Source organism: Microchirus variegatus (genome assembly GCF_963457635.1).
Source record: "Microchirus variegatus genome assembly, chromosome: 5".
NCBI classification, from domain to species: Eukaryota; Metazoa; Chordata; class Actinopteri; order Pleuronectiformes; family Soleidae; genus Microchirus; species Microchirus variegatus.
The window spans coordinates 15,711,863-15,726,871 of NC_139806.1; the positions used below are offsets into that span (position 1 = coordinate 15,711,863).

Consider the following 15,009-nt stretch of genomic DNA (forward strand, 5'->3'; position numbering starts at 1 on the left):
ATACGTACATACATACATATATACATACGTATAAACATACATACATACACATACATACATACATATATATACATACACATACATACATACATTTATACATACATACATACATTTATACATACATACATAAACACACACACACACATATATATATATATAAACACACATATCTTATTGCACTGTTGTGTTACTCGCACTATGAAAGTAAGTTAATAACTAGTATTAAATAATAAAGTTTCTCGTCCATTGGACTAGGCAAAATTAGTCAAGCCTTCGGTTTATGAAAAAAAAAAAAAATCATCTGCACACAAAACACTCAAAACTACAGAGAAACTAGTAAGTGCCAATACATACATTCTGTGTAACATCCAGTGCAGAATTCAAAATATTTTTGTAACTTCCTAGCCCTGAATGATTAAGCCTCTGAAAGTGAAAAATCAATATTGTTTTTGTGGAAGCACAAATACACATACGATGCACCTTTGTAAAATGAACATGTGGTCAAACACTATACTTTAGTGACCACCAGTGGCGATCATCGTCACCACACATCAAGAAGGTTCGTGGTTTGACTTCAGTTTGGATTGGAGCACATTTGCATGGTGCTCCTCATGCCTGTGTGGATTTTCTCAATGCACGCACACAAAAAATCTTGTTAAAGCATGACGTGCATCATCTCCAGGGCTGTGATATAAATCACAGTAAAAAGGAATTCCCTGTTTCTTCACGCACGTACAGGGCGTTCGCATTTTTGGCCCCCCAGTCTCCCATTATCTTGAATGGGTAAATATGCATACTTGCACATGTGCTATATATGTATGAAAAGATACTCAAGGGAATGTCTGCTGCTGCTGCTGTTAGGCTATTGCAACAGGTGGTCTTACAGACTAAAATGTGTAACTGCTCTGGCACGGAGGATTTTTTAAGGTGCCACTTGCGCTGTAAATTACCACAGTCCAGGCTTCTCTCTCTGGGCTGCTGAAATGAAGAGTGCCCCAATGTCCAAAAAATAAGCACTACACATTTTTTTTTTTACACATTCACCCATTGAATGGTCTGAGGCCAACACATCACTTCTTTCAAGAGTTTGCTTTTATGATGTGAAACAGGCCTTGAGGGACCAGCAGGAAGGTCTCTAAGTGAAGGTGCTGATCACAGCCTGAGGAGCCAGTAAAAAGATAGAAGGGTTGTGTGGGTTGCTGAGACATAAAATTAAATGTGTTTTAAAGACTAATACGGCCTAGATGGGGAAACTGAGGCACTCATATATTGACTGTGTCACTGTGTTGTGCACACGGTGCAGCTGGGGAAGCATGGATGATCCACAGTGGCTTGTTTGAGAGCATGTGTTAGTGTGGAAGCTTTTTAACTGACTATTGAACAACGCACACATTACTTTCCACTGTATCTATAACATGAGCAAACATGACTTTGCATGCACAAAGATTTAGATGTAAAAGAGAACAGTATAATTTTTGATCATAAATGCATTCCATCGTGTCCTCGAAGCCAGTTCAGGGATTTTAGTAGGTCAGATAAATACCCTTATCTCCCTTTACTACATTACTTAAAAGAAAACTGACTGCTGAGCTCTGGGAAGCACACTCAACTGACTCCAGAACTGACAACAGATTTAGTGTGCGTGTGTGTTTGGGGAGTAGAGAAAAAGGATTTGTGTGCACTTTGATGGCTCGCTCTTCTTTCTCTTTGAAAAAGAAGAAGAAGAAAGGAAAGGCAGAGTATAGGCAAGCAGAGGGAAGAAGAAAAAAAAAATAAATGATGAGGTGAACGGAAAAATGGACAGCCCCATCCTTTCAGGAAGGAATTTTGATGGGTTTTGTGTGTGTGTGTGTGTGTTAGGGGGTGTAGTGTTTGACAGGGCTTTAGAAGGTTTTCAAGGTAAAGGCCACATATGTATGTACAAAGTGTGAGCCACAAGTATCACGAGCCAGTTTGTGGTACGAAAGAATGTAGAAGTATGTCAGAATCATCCTGTTTTTCCTTCTCATCCGCTGTATTTATTTAGATTCAGTTACAAGTGTTTCCCTCGTGAGTTGCTTGGCGGTTGGCAGTGTTGTTTTCGAAAATGTAAACACATACGCTTACGCTTACATTTTTACATTATTTATAAAAATGTATTGTGCCAGTCTGCTATCAGTCATTTATTTAAAGGTCTCATATTATACCCTATTTCTCCAAGTTAAACTAGTTCCCTGGTGTCCTAATGAACATGTCTGTGACATGCTTTGGTCAAAATACCATAAGGATGAAGCACCACAGCAGTTCAATTACCCTGCCAAAACAGCCCTGTTCAGAACGCTCTGTTTAGTAGTATCTCTTTAAAAAGAGGCTACTGGGAGCTAACAGCAGTTAGCATTTGGAAAAGTGATCATTTGCAGGCTCCAGCAGGCACATTGCCGTCATATATAACATGTATTCACTGGACAAATAAATCCTCTGAGGCTGGAAGTTTGTGTAGGACTCTGTGCTGCACTGTGGAGCCAAGAATAGAACTTTTTCGCCGACTTACGGTTTTTGGATACCGTTGCCCTCGCCAGCACTCTTGTGTGTTTTACGGACAAAGCTGAGCTCCGAGAGACAACGAACGTCCCAGTGAGCACGGAAGTCAACATCGCATGTTTTATCTCCTGTATTTAGACTAAGGAGGACCACAAAAACATGAGCGAGTCATCTTTTTTCACACTTTGGCGACTGGTAGAGCCTCCAGAAAATATAAGGAGTTAAATGATTAAAAAGTTGATTTTGCATAATATGGGACCTTTAAGACTAAAATCAGTCAGTGTGTTTACATGCATGGTTAAAGTCAGATTTTAGTCAGACTAAGACAATGATTTGGTTTTGTTAATGTCATACAAACTTGTCCGAATAAAATCGAGCTTGTCTTAGTCAGACTAACATATCTGGAAAATGGTCCTTATTACTGCATGTATACACTTAGTCAGACTGGAGTCAGACTTGTGAGCATGCACCAAACGTAAATGCACCGACTGATCCAGATATTATTGTGCTGCATCCATTCCACAGGGATTTTTATGGTCCTTTACCACCAATCCCTTCTTTTCTTCACTGTTCCTCACACCACAAAGCTCCATCAGTGCATCCCCTCTCCCCTACAGAGCAATCAGTGCTGGTTTCACTGCCTGAAACGAGTTCCCTCAGTCAGTCTCTTCCTCTGTCTCTGTCTCAAACACTGAGGAAAAAAAAACCCCACTCACCCAGTATGTTGGAGTTGACCGGCTTCCCCACACAGCATCATTTTCACATATTAATTATTTTTCATTCATTATGTACACCCACGGGGTTTTCGAAAGGTACGTCAGAGAATGGGAACTGGAGCCTGTAAAGGGAACCATGAGGGAACGCAGTACAAACCACTGTCCCAAAACCTGCAACGATGGGTAGCCAAGCTGAGAGGAGTGGGCTTCACGCTGCGAGACAGAACACTTGGTGTTCCTCCCCTCAGGCATGAGCTGGAATCAGCACAAGACAGAGGATTGAAATAAAAGAGGGGTGGGAGGTGGAGGGCTGGTTTGAAGTGCATCCTTGGCATATCCCTGGGGGAAAGTGGTGGAATTGGGCGTGGGGGGGGGGGGGGGGGGGGGAGTCGGGTGTACAGCATAAAAACCCCCCCGCTGACATAGCCAGCCACTGGACAATCCATCAGCAAGCTAATCAGACTGATCTGGAGCACAGAGAGACCTGAGCCTCTGACGCTGTCGCGAAGAGCTCATGCTACAGCATCTGCTGCTACAGATTGGCCTGATTTAAGCTACTCAAGCAGTGCTCTTATCAGGACCTGCATTAAAGAGATTCTTACACAAATGATCTTACTGCGCCGCATGCCCCCCCTCCCCCCCCCCGCTGAGATCTAGGGCAGCCTAAGCATCACGCTCAGTTGCCGCTATGATTCAAACTTTGGAGAAGGTTTCTAATGTGCTCTTGCAGATTAACTTTTAACTCCTAGTGAGGAAGGAGTGGAGTTAATGTTACAAAGTGTTACATATGGGAAATAAAAACGCATGTTCAAAGAATTGGGATAAAGTTTCTTGTGATGAATATTTTATTTCACAGTGCACTGAATAGTTGTGATTTAAAAAAAAATCTTATTTTTCCGCACATGATCTATTATGCAAGATATATTGTCATGAAAAACTCGCAGAAATAGCACAGCACAAAGGTGAAGTAGACGGAGGATTACAAGAACACAATGGGAGAACAGAGGCGATGAGACTCAAGTAAGATGATAAAGTAAAGTGAAAACCGAACACAGACCACAGGGATTTGATCAAGGATCACCACCGTGGGGACGTTAAGGAGATTGCTTGGGGAACAATTAAGGCTTTGAGTTATAGGATATTTTAGCATATATTTATGGATATTAAATAGTAGGACAAACACAGGTTTTAGCAGTGACATTAATTAGGGTTGCACTAGAGCCAGGGTTCGAATTGTTGGAATTTTTGGTACTTTATTAATCACCGCAGGGAAAATTCCTCTGCAATGAACCCATTCTACTAAGAATTGTGCTATTATTTGAGTATAAGGGCAGACCACACGAAATATTTGAGACTTTAAACAGTTGAAGGAGCTTTTTTTTGTTATTAAAAGTGCATCCGTATTTTCTTTTCCAATAAAGTGATTAAGGAATATTTATACCGTATGGTCATTATACAATTGCTAAAACAACAAATCTAATGGTGGCCTATGAGTTTTAACATATGTATGTAGTATATCAGGCGAGGGTGGAGTTAAAAAAAATGATACATGTCTATAAAGGTGAATTCCATAAATGTTTGTTATGAATACATTACGTTTGCTTAGGAAGAGAGCGTGTGTTGCATTGCCAAGGTCAATTCGACAGCTACGTTTGAATTATCCATGGTGAAATGCATACATAACCACACCAGTCAGGCTTCCTGGTTTGACAGTGTGAGGAAGACATTAGGAGACTCCTCTGTGACAGTAAAGGCAGATATAGGTAAACCAACGTGGGCTCCCTCAGTGAAACGGGGGGTTAACAGAATGACAGGAAGGCTTAGCATATTGCTTTTACATCATATTAAGATAACTATGGCGCTGCAAGAAAGAGGCCTTATTGGATCTCCAGTGGATAGCGGCAGGACAGTGTCGAAGCTTTGCAGCATCTGCCTAAGTAATTAGGTCTTCGGGGGATGAAAGCCGGCATAAAGCAAGAACAACAGCAGGAAAGAGGAACAGAGGCAGAGAGTGATAACTGAGAGGAAACAGAGGAAGCACATTGGCTCAGTGATGGAGACGTCCATGATGGAAATCCTGTATTGTAACAATAACGGCGGGCGCAGAGGAGATTGGCACAGATTTGACTGGCACTAGGTATGCGACGCTGCTTTTCCTGGAAACGGATGGTTCAACCTGGACAACCTGTACATTCAATATTGATGTCAAGTATAGCCTACGTTAATGATACGCCTGTTACAAGTGCTTGTCTTACATGACTATAAGAATTTGACTGTGTTAGTGTCGGTTCAGTGTCATGTGCAAAATACTCACTGGTGCAGGGTTCATCCGGTTGATCAGCGTCTCCGCGGTAGTAGCCATTTCGGCACACACAGACGGTGGCGGCTTCAGCTGTGGAGCGGCTGTTAGGTGGACACTGCAGACACAGACCAGGGCCCTGGGCTGACTTGAACGTGCCTGGCGGGCATGCTGTGAGAGCAGAAAAACAATGACAGAAAATCATGAATTTTAAAAAGTAGTAGTACTGCGTGAGAGCAGTGTTTTGCTAACATTTCACATGGGGATGCACATTTTTAAGAAGACAAACTGTCATTTCCAAAAGATGGATGTCTTATTGAAAAAAAAAAGCTCAAGTGAAGGAATGGAAAAGGAAATCAACAAATAATATTTGTATAATAATACTGGCAACCAACCCGAACACTATTTTCCTGTTACCCATCAGTGCTTATACTCAAGCACATACACTGTAAAAAAATCACCATAGATTTTACAGTGAAAACCATGACAGAAAAAAACCGTAAACTTAAAGAGTATAATACCGTTTTGTAACAGTGAAATACCGTAAATATTTTTCACCAAAAATATTTTTTTTTTGCTGTAATTTTATTAATGTTAAACTTATTAACCATTGTTTTAAATACGTACAAATACCGTAATATTTATAAGAGCCAAAACTGTCATTTCTGCGTAAATGTTTTGTAAGAAATATTAATAAGAATACATTTATGAATTGATTAGTAGAATTTAAGACATTTATATACTTGAGAAATTGCCATAATATTAATAAAAAAAAACAAAAAAAAAACACTGTAATTAATGCATTCATTTTTGTTTAAACATTACAATGTGTTACTGTCAAATGTATTACACACTGTGCTGATAATGGAAATATGCCGTATATTTATTGTCTTCTGTTTGTGTCCAAAAAGAAAACATTCCATAAGGTAGCCTACTATATGTATGCAGACACAGAAGTACATTTTCACCACCTGTATTAATATTTTTATAACATGTGTTGCATCTCTGACTGCAGATGTCCAAATACAGCACATGCCTGACTAAAGGTCGCAAAATATCATAGCATACAGTAAAGACGACCTAAAGCACCGTGAAGGCAACACACTGCTGTGTTTGCGAGGATTGTGATGATCCTGGACCTGGAGGCCGTGTTGGCTCAACTCACTGCAACTATGTCCAGGCAATAACCCAATCCATCCCATAAGAACACCGAGCTGTTTTTTTCCTGACATGCGAGGAAGGATTTACTGACTATAATAACTATGATAAATGCAAGCTAAAATATTTTAGATGAGATAGGAAAACTGTGGCGTCGCTGCACTACGTGGGGGAGGGGTTGTAAATTTTAATGGGACAGGCATCTTTCAACAGATGTGCCTGTTTGCCTGAGTAAAGGATTGTAAAGTGTGAGTAAAAGGCTGAACATGTGTGATGTAGGGTAGATTCTCATGCTAATGTCTCACCGACAAACACATGACAGTAATATTTTGGGAGTAAATTTCGACTTGAGTGGAAAACAATGAGCCTTTGTTTAAATATTCCAGATTCTAAAAGGGAAAAAGAAATGGCTAAATCAATATTGAATTTGCTTGAATGTTAGTATTGTATCGGATTAAAAGTCCTCTTCACTCTATTATGTTAAGACTGCTTGGTAAATGGACGGCTATTTGAAGCAGCAATGACCAAGGTCAAATTCTCTCTGAATGTCAGAGTTTAACAGTAAATAATAATGTAATAAAACATTATGAGTTTAAAAAAAATATGCCTCTTAATGGTTTAGTGGTTGAGAAGCCGGAGTCAATTTTACGAAGCTATTTAAAACAAACAAAAAACAAACAAACAAACAAAAAAAAAATAGAAGCACTCAGAGAGCGCAGACCTCCACCAAGGCAGCTCAGCCCCCAACACAATAGTGACAAAATTTAATCACTTGTTCATGGTCTCATTGCGGACATTTCCTGAAAATTTCATCCAAATCCGTCCACGACTTTTCGAGCTATGTTGCCAACAGACAACAAAAAAAGTCAGGTAGAAATTATTAAGACTCCTCTCCTCGTAGCATTCAGCCAGACTGTTTTGGAAGCATAGATGGAGGAACAGCAAGACAGAAAGCGAGTGAAGCAGAAAGAGGAGGCATCAGGCACACACACACACAACTCACGCTGCGGCTCCAAGCAGCGGCTGCTCACCCATCTCCTTTAGTGTGGCCGACAGACACAGCAGAGCCTAACTGCCCGACCTAATGTCTAGTCACACCGCACTGGTCACACATGGTTAGACCACCATCACATACAAACTCACATGACCAGGGCCACAGCAACAACAACAACAAAGTATAGCTTATAAAACAACCCTGAGAGGTGGATCCCAGCCGTACTGAACAAAGATATTCCTTTGAGCAAAACGCATTGCTATGCTGCGGACAAGAACCCTGCTCAAGCTACGGATGGGGACAGTGAAGGCAGTAATGTCTCTGTTTTGGGAGACAGAGACTGAGCGTGTGCTGGCGTGGAGGTGTGTGACCTCACTTGACCTGTAATGAGATTTCAGATCAAACTCTTCAGACCCGAGAACAATGAGACTTGAAACTACAGCTGCAGAGCTGTTTTTTTTATAAAGCAAAGATATCAGCGGTTACAAGGTGATAAAACACAGATCAAAAATTCATTTTTCGGCTGGAGAGAGGAAGAGTCATCATCTTTGCCTTATAAAATTTGCATATCGGTTTGAGAAAAGAGCCACTTGCATGCATACGTCTCGCCATCTCACCCACTCACTCAAACTTCAATCGCCGTGGCTCTTAAAGGAGTCATATTATACCCTATTTGTCCAAGTTAACCTAGTTCCCTGGTGTCCTAATGAACATGTCTGTGACATGCTTTGGCCAAAATACTGTAAGAATGAAGCACCACAGCAGTTCAATCACCCTGCCAAAACAGCCCTGTTCAGAACACTCTGTTTAGTAGTATCTCTTTAGGTCCATCTTAAAGAAAAGTAAAATTAAAACTTAAGGGACAGGGATCAGCCACAGAGGCTACTGGGAGCTAACAGCAGTTAGCATTTGGAAAAGTGATCATTTGCAGGCTCTAGCAGGCACATCGGCGTCATATATAACATGTATCCACTGGACAGAAAAATCCTCTGAGGCTGGAAGTTTGTGTAGAACTCTGTGCTGCACTGTGGAGCCAAGAATAGAACTATTCGGGGACTTCAGGTTTTCGGATGTCGCTGCCCTCGCCAGCACTCTCTCGTGTTTTACGGACAAAACAGAGCGTCGTGAGACAACAATTCCATACGAATTTAGCGCATTGTGACGTCCCAGTGAGTGCCGAAGTCATCATCGTGTGTTTTATCTCCTGTACTTAGACCACAAAAACATGAGTGAGTCATCTTTTTTCACACTTTGCCGACCGATAGGGCCTCCAGAGTCCCACATATAAGGATTTAAATTATTAAAAAGTTGATTTTGCATAATGTGGGACCTTTAAAAATAAAAAAATAAAAAGGACATAATTATTTGTTCAATGTGTGTTTAATGGGGTGCAAGCACAGTATGTGTGTTGCGTTGTGGCCTCAGGCTGTGTGTTTACAGACAGACAGTGGCTAACGCGGACAATCATAAATGGACAAAAGTGAATCGAAAGAGGGGAGGCTGCGCTGACTCACACACGAGAGACACAGCATTGACCGACACACCTATCCTCATGCACACGCAAATAAACATACACAGTGTGGAACCAAGAGAAGAATCCCCCCCCCCGTTGGCATCAATGCTAACACCTCATCTCCAGAATACATTTACTGAACTGATTTACACAGAGACACGTGTAACCACTGCTGACCCCATTAAATGCGACGGCAGACCCATATTTTCTGCCACTTGACTAGCGTATGTTCTACAGAACCTCAGATCATTTTCTGCCTCTCCTTGCACAACTGAAGATGCTGCAATCAGCATATAAGAGGTGTGATAGTGAGGCAAAAACAAACTCACAAGCACATAAACACATCACACACAGCAGCATGATGGATGTCTGTTGTGATTATAACAACTCCTACACTTGCGCGCGGCTCCTTCTCTAATGGACACATTACGTTGACACGAAACCTAGCATTAAACTCATTAATTAACTGCCGTTGCAGAGGGAGGAAGAAGCGGATAAAGAAAAGTGAGAGTGGGAGAATGAGAAACTGATGTTTGCAAACTCTCAGAGGTCTCGTTCTAAGGGGCGGGCAGCGGTGGGCTGAGCGGCGTTATGCTTCATCAGATTTGGAACCGAGCCCAAAGTCTTTCCTCCTGATCTGTGACTATTTAGACTGAAGGAGGCCAGGAGTTCCTGTCCCAGGGAAAGAAAGAAAAAAAAAAAAAAAAACACACGTAGAGCCATCACTCAGCAAATGTGTTGGTTTTCAGGGACATGAGGGGATAGAGCATTAGATCAACAAGCAATTAGTCGCCCCCCAGTGGGAGAATAACCCACAACTGAACTGGCTACATGCAGAAACATAACATTCCAGCCTTTCAAGTGGTCCCTGCAAGATTTTCTCTGTTGCTGTTCTCTCTCCCTAACTTCTCCTCTGCTCTCACATCTTTTTTTGTTTTTTTGTTTTTTTGTCCTACTGGTAGTGCGTTGTTCTCCCTCCTCTTCCATCTCACCTCACCTCGCCGTTTTTTCCCCCTCCTTGACTGACAGGTTTGAGTCGTCGTTAAGGTCCCGTCTGCTCTCGCTGTCTCTCACTCTGCAGTGAGCTGACAGAGGTTTGTCAGCTGTGGATCATTGCTCGGTGTTCATCACGGTCTAACAGCAGTGACCTCACGTCAAAGGGAGCCCGATCGGGGGGAGATGAGATGATCAGCTCTTTATAGTCAAGTCCTTTTTCCCCCCCATCGCAGGTGCCCTTCGTCTTTAACTGAGTCTCTATCTGAACGTAGCCATCAACATTATATAATGTCCATTTTCCGATATAAAATATTTGATCCGTCTCAATTAAACCAAGACTTATATAGTGATTGGTGAGAAACTTTAATTGATTGTGTGCAGAGCTGGGCGTTAGACGGTTAGTGTGTGAGGCAAAGCAATGTGCTGGCGTAGCATATAATACAGTGTACACCGCAGGCAATGCATCATACATGGACGTGCACTGGCATTGCGCCATGTAAGGTGAATGTGTTTAGAATGTGCAGTTGTTAAATATATTAAGGCCGTAAAAAAATAAAGGAAACCACAGACAGGAGATTTATTGACTTATTGTGGACCAAGAATTATATTACCTCGTTGTATAAGCATCAGCAGGTGTGAGTGAAATGAAAAAAAAGTAAATGCAAAGTTGCAAGGAAGCCAAAGCGATGGATTATGAACAAAATGATTTGGCGATATTTCTTTTTTCTATTCAGGCCCAATCGAAGTCACAGTGCACTAAGTCCTCCCCTGGCTTTTGTCTGGCATCATTTTCCAAATATGTATGACATTTTAAAACTCTACAAATGGCTCGGCAGTAAATTGTGAGGAATACAATACATGTCGCAGTTCATGCGAGAGCGTAGCGGAGCTTTTATCATAAATCTGAGATTGAAAGCAAAGAGTTCCATTCGGTAATGGGAAAAACGTGCCTTTCTCCGTACTCACAGCGATAATTTAAGCCATTATTCATATTCCTTGATAAAGTATTTACCAGGTAAAATAATAAAGGTAACACATTCACCAGTAACTCAGTGCTTACTAGCATAGTTGTATAATAGCCCATTATTAGTAATAATTAAGCACGTATAAACACCTTATTTTGCATATACCTCTATTACAACATTTAAGGTGCATTATGTAATAAATCTAAATCAACTGGCCATAAAATCCTCCTAATATGTCACAGAGACTCAGGAATAATGTTCATATAACAAACTGAACTCACCAACAACAACAGTACAGCCAAAATATTTGCATTACAAAATATACATTTTGCAGACTGCAAATCATGTTTATGTTTTGAAATCATGTTTTGGCATGTGGCGCCACCTACCACCGTCTACCAATCATTGTAGTCAGTAGAGTCTCAGCTGCCGAGCAACCACGGGTTGCCAGTTACGTCAGAAAACGAAACCTAAAAGACCTCGGTATTTTGAATTTGAATGTAGTAACCGTTTTTGGCCACATTCTTACATATGGCGCCTCTAAGATCATTCCCACATAAGGTAGTTAATGCTTAATATTTACTAATAAAGGGCCAGTATGCAACTTATATGCATGTTAGTAAGCATCTAGTTAATGGTAAATATGTGTTCCCTCATTTCCCTAAGTGTTACCATAATGACAAGTAACGATGCCATGCAGAACTTGAAATCACAAAAGTAAGAACTTGATATTATCCGTGTAAGTGTTTAAGACCGTGTCCAGACAGGGCGTGTGACCGACGTAAAGGCGAAAGTTGTGTGTTCGTGTCAGTTGACCTCCAAGTACAAAGTCCTTGCCCCCCAGAAACACCCTTAACCCCAGCCCTCACGCATCACATGGGATGGATCACGGTCTTTTAAAGGGCTTTAGAGTCATGCATACACCCACTCGCTCACAAACACTCATACAGATAGGCTTATGATCAGGTCAAGACCCCAGTTGACCCCTATTTCTGTTTTCTTGCTCAGTCACTCAGAATGACAGCTCCCCACACTCGAACCACAGGAGGCTTCGCACACACACACACACTCCAAATGTCTACAGACACAGTTATGGGATACATTTTAGAATATCAATCAGTTGGTTAAATTAATGTTTATCTGACAGAGAGGACACAAAAGCGGCATGGACAGCCAAAATTGAAACAAAAAGGCAGCGCTGCAGCCACTTGGTATTCACTCTCGCTCTTCTGTCATTGTTCATTTTCCCGCAACAATCCACGTAATGAGCTGCTTTTCCAGCCCAGGTGTTCGTTTTCTCCACAAGGTCATTGAAAAAACACACAATACAATTATTTGAGACAGTGGCACGCCTTGAAACAAAGCCTTGCAAGTAGCATCAGAAAATACTATTAAAAGTCAGTGTCAATTGCCTTTAAGGGTTATGATTTATTAATTTGAAGAAACTGATTCAAGAACTATCGGGCATATTTCTCATAAACATTAAAGGTCCCACATTATATCCTATTTCTCCAAGTTAAACTAGTTCCCTGGTGTCCTAAGTAAAACAGCCACAGAGGCAACAGCAGTTTTGGAAAAGTGATCATTTGCAGGCTCTAGCAGGCACATTGCCTTCACATATAACATGGACAGATAAATCCTCTGAGGCTGGAAGTTTGTGTAGGACTCTGTGCTGCACCGTGGAGCCAAGAATAGAACTTTTCGTGGTCCAGTTTTCGGATACCGTTGCCCTCGCCAACACTCTCGCGTGTTTTACGGACAAAGCGGAGCTCCGTGAGACAACAATTCCAGAAATTCAGCGCATTGTGTCGTCCCAAGGAGTGCGGAAGTCAAAAACGCATGTTTTATCTCCTGTACTTAGACTGAGGAGGACCACAAAAACATGAGTGAATCATCTTTTTTTAGGACCTCCAGAGTCCCAAATATAAGGATTAAAATGATTAAAAAGTTGATTTTGCATAATATGAGGCCTTTCACATAAGTTGCACCAAATATTTCAGTCCGAGACTGGACTCACTTGAACCCTGTGATTAACAATAAGTGATAATGTTACACTCACTATTTTTGCATCTTTAATTTCAGTCTCACTTCAAATTAATTGTTTTGATTCTCCGATAAATCATAATATATATATTATTATTATTTATTATATGACATCCACTGTTTAAAAAGCAGGCAAAGAATTTAGTGATCACTGAGATCTTATGTTACCACAGACTTTTGAAGATATTACTTGGGTATAATGTGTGGTCACGTCTGGTTCACAGAGTTACGTCTGGAAGACAGAGTTAACCTTGGTGACAACTCATGGCAGGGCTAGTCAGTGCAAGTCTCGACCTCCCGTATCACCTTCTAATCAGAGGATGAAAGAATGTGAAGAGGCATAAAAGAGAGCCAGAGAGGTTTTCTCAGATATGAAAGGATGGTGGAAAATGAGCAGTACCTTATCTGCTTTTGTAAGGACCTGCGGTACTAAAGAGCTCCTCCCACGGAACACTCCCCCTGATCATTAATCATCTGTCCCTTCTGGCCGTGTCAGAATCCAAGCAACAAAGAAGCACCCACTCCCACCATCTTTGTTAAAAAAAAATGCACACGGTTTGTAAAGCCATTCTTGTTAGGAGACTGCATTGACTTCACTTCATTTGTGCAGCCAAAGCCAATTCCTAACTTAAACGATTACTAGTTAATGCCTCAAACTACCCTGAAGCTAACCTCAGTGCACGTCTTTGTTACTGTAACTTAGATCAAAGCCTCTGAATTGAGGTTCTGCCTCATTAGGACCGAGCTCTGGCTCCCGTGAGGACTACTGTGCCAGAAAAAAGTCAGCGTTTCTACCAGAAAAGGTCCCAAAGACGTAATAAACACACACACACAAACAAACAGACACACATACATAACTCTTCTAAATTTCCTGCTGTCTTAGTCCAAACCCCACTTATCCTGACATACCTGTCCTCCCAACTAGCTAATACGCCAACACATGAATCTGCACAAGTCCCAGTGAACAAAACTTAACACCCCTGAAGAATGTTCGGACACCTTCCAATTAGGCGGGCTTTGTAGAACTCCACATAGTGCCACATTGCTGGTGAGTCCTGTACTCTGTGAGAAAAGAGAGCGGTGTCTACTAAAAAAAAAAGAGAAAATAAGGAGGAGAAAAATGAGGGAAAAAAACCCCCATTAAAAATACATTGTTTGGATGCATCTTCAGTGCTGTGTCACGGGGCGTTTCTTTGAGTCCCACAGCATCATACATCCTTGCTTCGGCAACCTGGGGGGATGTACAGTATGTTAAAGGAAGAAATGCTACAGCTGAATTCGACATACTGACGTAGTCTGTGACAGACTGTACTAATATTGAGTACATAATAACGTCTTACTGGTGCATGGACAAACAAACTAACCATGAATTCAACAGAGGGCAGTACAGCAGTAAAATAAAAAATTAAAACCAACAAGATAAGACAGAGTCCAGTTGAAGAAAACAATCCTCTTACGCTTACATTCGGACATGAAAAACAACAGTGAGACGACTAAAGCCAACGAAAAAGGGCACGTATAGTATCTGTTAGACAAAGACTGTAGGGAGAACGCGTTCTATTAAAATGAAGGTGTGCATGTGTGCGCGTGCTTGTGTGTGAGCTTTAACAAACCAGTGAACAATTTAGCAAGCTGCCCACACCCCTGGGCAGGCTGTTACCATGGTAACCTCACAGCCAGTATTTTTTTTGGCCCACAATATCCCCTTTGAACAGCCGGCCAATGACAGACCAGCCGACTGGGAAATCTGGCTTTGAGAAAGTACATGCACAAGTTGTGTGTTTGTATGTGCATGCGAGTGTGTG

At 41.4% G+C, this 15,009-nt stretch overlaps 1 protein-coding gene across 2 annotated transcripts in view; it reads right to left on the reverse strand.

The window, feature by feature from the left end:
• Window positions 1–15,009, reverse strand: part of LOC310927929 (ephrin type-B receptor 1) — a gene marked incomplete at both ends in the record, with an annotated part of 159,675 nt that overhangs the window by 55,318 nt on the left and 89,348 nt on the right. For both annotated transcript variants that reach the window (XM_083890359.1, XM_083890360.1), the window contains one exon: window positions 5,551–5,706. In XM_083890359.1, coding sequence (XP_083746485.1) covers window positions 5,551–5,706 — 156 coding nt within the window. The remainder of the gene's footprint in view (window positions 1–5,550; window positions 5,707–15,009) is intronic.